The sequence below is a fragment of the Fundulus heteroclitus genome, chromosome 7 (genome assembly GCF_011125445.2).
Source record: "Fundulus heteroclitus isolate FHET01 chromosome 7, MU-UCD_Fhet_4.1, whole genome shotgun sequence".
NCBI classification, from domain to species: Eukaryota; Metazoa; Chordata; class Actinopteri; order Cyprinodontiformes; family Fundulidae; genus Fundulus; species Fundulus heteroclitus.
In genome coordinates, this window is record NC_046367.1 from 29,675,441 (window position 1) to 29,684,549 (window position 9,109).

The window sequence follows — 9,109 nt, forward strand, 5'->3', positions numbered from 1 at the left end:
GTAATTTTTTTTTTTACTTTTTCTTTTTGATGTGGCTGTGTGTCAGAAGATGCCTGGGAACAACTTGAAACCCTGTTTCATTTATTTTTATAGTTTCGTTATTAAGCTTTAAATTGCTGCGGAAAGTCTCGTCTCTCCTCCCTTTTCCATCACATTTAGAGGCGTTATGTTAGATTTTAAATTCACCATGGCTTAAATTTCCAAGTGCCCTGTCATCCTTCATATTTACAAATAAATTATTTTTAAATGATCAAACTTTATAATTTGAACCACTTTTATTTAAAAAAAATTCATGTGCTTTTCCAATTTATAAAAATGACATTGTTTTTTTTAAGCGGTTAGTGTAAAGCTTAGAGTTCACTGAAAAGCTCTTAAGACAATTAATACCCTTGAAACACAAGTACAACAAACAATTTTGCAAAGAATAAACTTAACTTAAGCCTCTATAAATGTGCAAAGCTGGTAAAGACAGAATCTAAATGGTTTACAGTTGTAACTGAGGCAAAATGTGATTGTACAAAGTGTTTTTTGTAAAAAAAATAAATAATATTAAAATCCATGCATCGATTGCTTCTTATCTCACAATTATGTTCCACCGGTAACAATCTGTTGTATTCAGTCCCAATAAAATGTACTGAAGTTTGTTGTAATGTGGAAAAAAAGGCACTGAATTAAAGAGCAGCAGCTTATTATACCTGAAAAGAAATTACAGCAAATTCAATGAGTTTGTGAAAGTAGGAAAAATACAACATTGCCCTATTGTTCTCCTATACACATGAACCCAGATTCTAATCAAGGATTGTATTACGTATGCACAGGAGTCTGAATGTCCAGTAATCCTGTCTGTATGGAGGCACACGTATTACTGCTGATAGACAAGGTTTCAGAGGCATTAGGGAGTCTGGATAAGAATATGTTATGATGTGAAATCAGCAGCACAACACAGCATGAGAACCATGAGTAAGCTTAGTTGCAGTAAAAAGGAAAACAGTACTCCCGGTGAACATACACACCGTCTAAATCCTAAAATTGCACCGATCCAGTGCCAAACATTAGACCGTTTAATTTAAATTGTAGTCGAGCTGTTATTAAACCATGTAGGACCTCACATTATGCCTTCTATCAAGGTGTTGTTGTTATTTTTGGGGGGTGGAAAGCCAAACTAATTAGGGGATTAAACTCCCTGACAAACAAACAACAGCAGCCCGGTAATTTACCTGGGATAATCACGGGTATTATCCTCGGACAGCGGCCTATAAAACTGGCCGTTAGCGGGGGTCAAATGGCAACACTGAAGACGGATCTGCGAGGAAAAGATGGAGCAGATTATCCTGCTGTGTGCGCTCTCAGCGTGTCTCTCAGCTGTGAATGCTCAGGTAAACACGCCGACGACTGTGGAGGGAGAGTGGGATTTTTTTTTTTTTTTTGCACGTTGAAATCTGCTTAACAGCTGCTTGGTTTGTTTTCTCCTTGCAGAAATTTCTACTCAGTCCCAAATGGGTTCCTGTTGGTATCAGAGGTAACTGTTTTTTAATTAAAAGAAAACGGTACATTTGTGTGTATTTCGCTGGGAATAACAGCACGCCTGATAAACAAACTCCTTTTTTTTTTTCAAGAGCCGGAAGGGAAGAAAGAAGGAACTGCGATGGATAAAATAATCAAAGCGAACGAGATTTATGGTGAGTTGTTTATGATCATCCAGAGTTTCTGTGCTGATGCCAATTCATTTCGAAAATTCTGACTTGTGCCGTACTGCCCCGAACGATTTCTGCATAAGCTTCCCGCATCATAGACGGCTCCAGCACCCTCAGGGAGGGAGACATCGCTGTGTCCACTGGAAGGCGCTCCAAGATCTGCTTCGCCCGGACCTGCCTCTGGTCCAAGTCTGTGGACGGACACGTCTACGTTCCCTACATGCTCTCGCCTGAATACTGTAGGTCAAGGGTTTGGCAAAACTATCGATATTGCAAAAATGCTTTTAGAGATTCCCCTTCTAGAAATGTTCTGCTCCTTGTGTCTATTCTCTGAATGAACAAAAAGCTGTCATCGAGACGAAGCTGATAAAGGAGGGAATGGACAACATAGAGGACAGCACCTGCATCCGCTTTGTTCCTCGCACTCACCAGAGAGACTACATCGACATCCAGCCAAAGTCAGGGTGAGTTGTGACAAGGACCTTTCATTCCGATATCCCATGGCTGTGATAAATTATGCCTTTTTTGTGTAAAACACACACACCAAAGAGCGTTGCTCTTCTGCGTTTTCGTCTTTCAAATAAAGGTGTTGGTCCTACCTTGGCTCTCGTGGCGGCAGACAGACCCTGTCTCTCCAGAATCCGGATTGTATGCAGATCGGAGTGATTTCCCATGAATTTATGCATGCCCTAGGCTTTGTGCATGAGCAGTCCCGCTTTGATCGGGACAACTACGTCACCATTATGTGGCCAAACATTTGGAGAGGTGATTTCAAAGCATTCCACCGACATTAAACACACACATCTACAAATGCTTTGCACTATGTGACAATTACGACAAATAAATAAATAAAATCTAAATACATTTCCCTCCAACAGATCGGCTGAGAAACTTTGAGAAGTTTAAGACCGACAGTCTGGACCTGCCATATGACTTCGGCTCAATTATGCACTTTGGGATGTAAGTAATACTTTATACGGGTGAACCTGCATTCAATTTTATTGAGGTGCATCTCAACAAATTTGACCATTTTGAGCATTATTTCATTTAAGTAACTTAGCAGCTTTAGCAAATTCAAAAGGTAAAAAATAATACATAGATTTATTACATCCAAGGGGACATATTTCAAGCTTTTATTTCTTCATAATTTAAATTATTGTGGCTCCCAGCCAATGAAAACGCAGCGTTCAGTTTCTGAGGAATAAAAAAAGGATTTTTAACATTTAAATGTTCGGTTTTGGCCATGTTATAGTCTACAAAATCATATTGATAACACATTCAGCGTAATAATGGAAAGTTTAATGGAAGGAAGAAGTGTGGTGCACAAGCAAAGCACGATCAACGGGTTTGGGTGGAGATGGACAAACTGAGGTCTGCAGCTGGCGTCTGTGCTTTCAGAGACACCACACACAAAATATTCCCATGTGCCTCAACGGTCACTTTCCTTGTGCTATTTATGTGGGGAGCCATGTAATCTGCGGGTGTTGGTGTTGACCAACACCCGCAACACCGTCATGTATTACAAATGAGAAGCTGCAATTTTGGGGTTTTCATTAGCTTAAGACTTAATCTAAATAAACTGAAATCAAAGCTTGAAATATATCCCTCCGTCTTTAATGAATCTATGCGATACGACTTTCCCTTTCTGAATTAAAATGCTTGAATAAATACATGTTTAGCTATATTCTCATTTATTGCAATTTACCTTGATATTTCTGTGTTCAGGTATGCCTATTCAATGTCCGGAGAGCCAACCATCGTGCCAAAGAACGGCAGGATCGTCAAGCTCGGCCATTCGTCGTCCCTCAGTCACACCGACAAGCTGAAAATCAACAGACTTTATCAGTGCGGTACGTACAGAAATAAATAAATAACCACTATTTCAGAGCTACTACGGGTTAATTTGGGTAAATAAAAGCTAAAAAGCCTCTTCGTTTTGTCTCTTTTTGCAGCCGTGAACGACGACTAGTACCCGAACCGAGCCGAGGTGAAGCAGGAGTCCTCTGGAGGCAAATCGGAATGATTCGCCGCCGAGATTCCTGCGGAGATATCGGGATTAAAATCGCATAATAAAGCTTTGTTTGAGACCTTACTTTATCTAGCTGAACTTTGTGTTTGTTTAAGTGAGACAGATTTTATGTTCAACAGGTTGTGAGACAGGAACGGGCGTAAACCTTTGCTGTTGTACAGTGAAAGATGAGTTGAACGTTGCTGTCTTGTTTTAAGTAGTCACTTAAATGTCCCCTCTCATTTACCGCAATAAAATACATGTTCATGAATAAAAAAAACCCGGCCTGTGTCCTTATTACTGCAATATGTTAAGGTACCTGAGCATTCAGGGTGATGACGTTAAATAAAGAAATACTTGGAGTCCATCAGATTAGTGGAGAACCAGTACAACCCATGCTGAATAATTTAACTCGTTTATTTTTGCGGTCTGATAACCATGACCGACGGATTTCACTGTTGGCACACGTCCCTCCTCCTTCCAAATTGCCCCCTTGATAAAAATAGGAATAATATTTAGAGAGGGATATAGTCCTGTTTATATATGTTTACCTATGCTGTTGTTATCATCTGATAGTATATCACTAAATCACTGGTTACCAGTCCAGTCAGACTCAAATTGCCGGTCTTGCTGGACTGGGTGGACAGTTATTCCCCTGAAAGCAACTGCTTTGATAGCAAAACACCTCTAAGCGTCTCATTTCAGAAAGTGCTGAGTAATGAAGGTCAGCAGCGGGACCACCTGTTGCGGATCAGTAGTGGACTTGAGTAAATTACACCCGCCGAATGATGAGAGGTCTCGGGGCCACACTCATCACGGGAGAAGGGCCCAATCAGTACCGAGCTGTGGAGGAGAAGCGGAGTATATAGATTCAGTGAAGATGGGAACTTTACTGAGCTCTCGCATCTGAACCTGGGGAACCAACCTGAGAGGCAACCATGGATTCCACGATTGTGCTTCTGGGCATCTTGTTTGGCGCGCTCATCCCGGTGGACATGATCCCTGTCAAGGTCAGTGCAGAGAGAAAATGGTCTACAGAAAACGGGTCGGTAAAAGGATTTAAAATCACCTGTATAAAATCTAAATGTCTTTACCTGACTGTCAGAATTCCACCGGTCTACACGAGGGTAAGCTGAGACTGAAGAGGAAATACTCCGGTGAGATTTTAGAAGAAGGTATTTACACACAGCCGCATCTCAGTACGTTAATATCATCAAAGAGTTCATCTGTTTTGGTAATTCAATTCAAAAAGTGAAACTCATTACCCAGATTCATTGCGTGCACGGTGACATACATCACTTGTTTGTTTCGAAACTTTTGGATTATTGTGACTTATAGATAATGAAAACCGAAATTGTAGTTCTTAAAAACACGTGAATGCTACATAAGACCAATAAAAAATTAGTTTTACTGCAGAAATGTCAGCCTTCTGAAAAATCTGTGCTTGGTTGAGGCTACTTTTGCATGACTTGCAAAAGTCATGTGGCTCTGCTGATGTGTCAAGAGTACCCAAATTGTTTTAACAGCAGCCTGCAGCTGGTCTGCATCATTACGTCAGGTGTCTCTCATCTTATGCTTGACAATACTTCATTGAGTCCTCATGGGGTTTAGGTCGAGAGAGAGTGCTGGCCAATCAAGTGCAGCCATTGGTTTGGGCACTAAATCTGGTATTGGTAAATATGGCAGTGTAGGCAGGTGCCAAGTCCTGGTAGAAAATCGGTTTCAGCAGCATGTCTTCCTTCCACTAAACTTTCCATTAATATGCTGCCATGCAGCTCTTTGTGAAGAGCCATCTTCTTTAGCAATGACCTTCTGTGGCTTACCCTCCTCATGGTGTTGGCCACACTATGACCACAAAATAATACTTCTCTATTAAAAACAATTTCGTTTGTCTTATGTAGTATTCTCATTTTCTGAGAAACTGAATTTTTGGTCCCTCATCAACCATCCATAATTCACAAGACATAATTATAAAGATTTGCAGAAAGAAACACTTGAAAAATGTACATAACTAGTTTCATTTTTTGAATTTAATTCCTCAAGTGTGTAAACTATCTTTGAAGTATATTTTAATTTTTATGCCAATTGCGTTATACGTTTCGTATTACAACGTTTGCAAAGAATCTGAAACCTCTGCCTCTTTGTGTCAAGATGAAATCACAGGCCGAGATGCAATGACTGCAATGGATCAGATCCTAGAAGTCAACCGCAGTAAGTGAGAAGCAAATTGAAATAAACTACGTGTATTTACTCCTCGTGAGCTTTGTTAAATGTTTTTTCTTCAGAGCTGCGAGCGCCCAGAGGGCTGTCATTCAGAGAAGGAGATATTGCCATTCCATACATGCGCAGCGCCATAAACTGCCCTGGGAATGCCTGTCTGTGGCCTAAATCAGTTGATGGATTTGTTTACGTTCCCTACATCCTCTCCCCTCTATATGGTAGGAATCCATTATAGAGGTTTGCAGATTGGCACACCTTGCATCATTTTTGCCAAAGTGGTCTTGTTTTTTTTTTTTTTTTTCATGTGTAGATGACATGGAGAGAATCACAATAGAAACAGGAATGCAAGAAATTTCCTCTGGAACCTGCATCAAATTTGTTCCTCGCACTCACGAGGGCAGCTTCCTCGACATCCAGCCCAGATACGGGTGAGACAGACTCCTTACTTTCTTACGGTTTTGCTTCATGCGACCCTGGACTGCGAGGAAACGCGGTATAAGATCTGCTCTTTTGCACCCCCTCCAAAGCTGCTGGTCGTTCCTGGGGCAGACCGGAGGAAGCCAGACCTTGTCGCTGCAGACCCCCGGGTGCATGTGGTCGGGGATTGCCGCTCACGAGTTCATGCACGCCCTCGGCTTCGTGCACGAGCAGTCCCGCTCGGACCGAGACCACTATGTCACTATTGTGTGGAAGAACATTATGCCAGGTTTGGACGAATGGCCGCTTCCAAGGATTCCCACTACATTTGAACAAAATAAGACGAATGCCATTTTTTTTTCTTCTGTTTGACAGACCACATACATAACTTCAGGAAGCAGGTGACAAACAACCTGAACAGCCCCTACGACTACAGTTCTGTCATGCATTACGGACGGTGAGCTACTGCTTAACGCAACATACAGTCATGTGAAAAATCTTTTCCCCCTTATAGATTTCTTCACTTTTTGCAAGTCACTTTGACTTTTAAGCATATTTTGATAGAAGACAAAGATGAGCTGTATGTGTACAAAAAGGCAGTTTTCAAAAAAAATTATTGAATTTATTAAGGGAAAAAAATGCTATTCAAACCAACCTGACCATGTGTGAAAAAGTGCATTAACTCCCATTTTTCATTTTTAAGTGATTAACCACATTTTCCGGTTTAGTTCCACTAGCCATACCCAGGTCTGATTATTGCTACTCCTGCAGATCGAGAAATAGAACGAGTCCAACACGAAGTAGGATAACAGATCTCAAAAATACACACTCATCGGTAGTTGTGACCTAGTGGTCAGTAGGGCTGAACAATTAATCGCATTTTCAATATAATCGTGATTTTAAAAAACGCAATTCCCAAATCGCAGAGGTCTGCAATTTTTGGCTATGTAACAATTAGGGAATTAGACACGTCCATTAGGTGTCAGTAAAATGTTTGAAGTGGGTTTGTCTCCACATGGAAGGGAAGACAGTTGCAGCAGTGAGATAATCTAATTTTATTACTTGTTTTAGAGTTTATATAATCATACATAGCATTAAGTACTGGTCAATCAGTTTAATACATAGACTTGCTTGTTGGTTGGACTTTGCACTTTATGTTCAACAAGGAATGATGTCCAATTAAATTAAAAGCTGTTCTCTTGAACAATATTCTGATCAATAGAAACATTAAAAGTTCTTATTTAAAATAGTCCTTGTTTACAAACATCTTTATTTAAAGGCCATTTTTGTTGCTTGTGGTTAATGCGGAGAAAAGTCAAAATTGCAATTTTGGTTGAAATATATTGTAGGCAGAACGCAATCATTACTGCTCCGAGTTTAGATGCTGTGGGTGTTTTAGCAACTAATCCACATGGCGAGGAAACAAATTGATTTGTTGTTTGTATATATTTTAAAACACATGATAAATTAAACTGGGGGGTAAAAAATTGCATTAAATCGCAATATTAAGAAAAATAATCGCAATTAGATTATTTTCCAAAATCGTTCAGCCCTAGTGGTCAGAGCATTGTGCTTTTGTCCTGGAGGTTCTAGGTTTGACTCCAACACACTGCCACTCCGGGTCCCTGAGCAAGCCCCAGATTGCTCCCCAGGCGCCACACGGTGGCAGTCCACTGCTCCCTAAGTGATGGGTTAAATGCAGAGAACAAACTTCAGTGGACAAATAAAGATTATATTTTCCCGATCTAAAGACAGTCGTGGATCATTTATCTGTGTGGAAAAGGTTAGAAAACAATTTCTGAGTCTTTGAGACTCCAGGGAACTACAGCGAAAGCCACAAATTGAAGAAAACTAAGACAGTCAATTAAAGTAACACGAAAAAGCTCATCCAGAACAATGTGGAAGGCACCGCAGGCTTAATTTTCCGTCAGTGTTCAGGATTCACAATAAGAATGAGACCTGGCAAAAATGGCAACCGGTGGTAGGTTTTAAAATGAAAACCACAGGTAAAAATAACACAAAGACTCAATTCTTCAGTAGAAGAAACTTACGAAGGACCAAAATGTATTTATATAGTAGTGAGTATGCAGTGTTTGTTTATTTGATGCACGCTGGGGGAGCCTTACATTTTCTACATCTCTGATTCAGATATGCGTTCTCTGAAGACGGGGGACCAACAATCATTCCCGTACCAGACCCTTACATTCCCATTGGCCAGCGAGATGGTCCTAGTGCGCTTGATCTCCACAAAATAAATGTCCTCTATAACTGTGGTAAGTAAAATGAAACACAAACAAGTCCAAAAAAAAAAAAAAAAGAAAGCATTTTCAAACGTTACTTTTTGCTAATGTTTTTGTTTTGTCATTTCCAGGAGTTAATTAGTAACGAATCCAGACATCTCTACTGTAAGGTCCTGCCAGATGTGTGAAGTCGTTTACATCTTCTTAAGCAAATGATGCAAATGATGTAACTGAAGATAATTCATTTTGCAATAGATGAGCTTTTAACATTCAAGTTTTTTTTTTTATGTGTTCATTCAACCTTTAGTGCAACGCCATTTAATTGCTAAATCATCAGCTAAGATATGCATCTCTCAACTATATACATGGCATAATTAAGCGTGTCCCCGTGCTGAAGCTCTTCGGATGATTATTTCGGGTGTCTTTAAAAAATGCATCCCATCTTGTTAGCTCCAATAAAGAAAATGCAACAGAAAATCCTGTGGTCAGTTTTATTACTTGTACGGTATGTTTTTCAGAGATGGGTTAAT

At 40.1% G+C, this 9,109-nt stretch overlaps 2 protein-coding genes across 3 annotated transcripts; both read left to right on the forward strand.

The window, feature by feature from the left end:
- Positions 1 to 1,265: 1,265 nt before the first annotated feature.
- LOC105937153 (high choriolytic enzyme 1) lies at positions 1,266 to 3,982 on the forward strand. The gene is made up of 9 exons (XM_012878319.3): positions 1,266 to 1,376; positions 1,477 to 1,519; positions 1,617 to 1,679; positions 1,778 to 1,933; positions 2,041 to 2,158; positions 2,281 to 2,459; positions 2,573 to 2,654; positions 3,420 to 3,544; positions 3,647 to 3,982. Exons 1-9 carry the CDS (start codon positions 1,317 to 1,319, stop codon positions 3,661 to 3,663), a joined length of 843 nt encoding a protein of 280 aa, XP_012733773.2. The 5' UTR covers positions 1,266 to 1,316; the 3' UTR covers positions 3,664 to 3,982.
- A 405-nt stretch (positions 3,983 to 4,387) lies between these two features.
- Positions 4,388 to 9,024, forward strand: LOC105937152 (high choriolytic enzyme 1). 2 transcript variants are annotated; one of them, XM_012878317.3, is made up of 9 exons: positions 4,388 to 4,712; positions 4,808 to 4,859; positions 5,854 to 5,913; positions 5,988 to 6,140; positions 6,233 to 6,350; positions 6,450 to 6,628; positions 6,715 to 6,796; positions 8,488 to 8,612; positions 8,711 to 9,024. In XM_012878317.3, exons 1-9 carry the CDS (start codon positions 4,641 to 4,643, stop codon positions 8,719 to 8,721), a joined length of 852 nt encoding a protein of 283 aa, XP_012733771.2. In that variant the 5' UTR covers positions 4,388 to 4,640; the 3' UTR covers positions 8,722 to 9,024. The 2 variants fall into 2 exon arrangements, with proteins under 2 accessions (XP_012733771.2, XP_012733770.2); XM_012878316.3 differs by having other exon boundaries at positions 4,389 to 4,712; positions 4,808 to 4,877.
- The last annotated feature ends 85 nt before the right edge of the window (positions 9,025 to 9,109 follow it).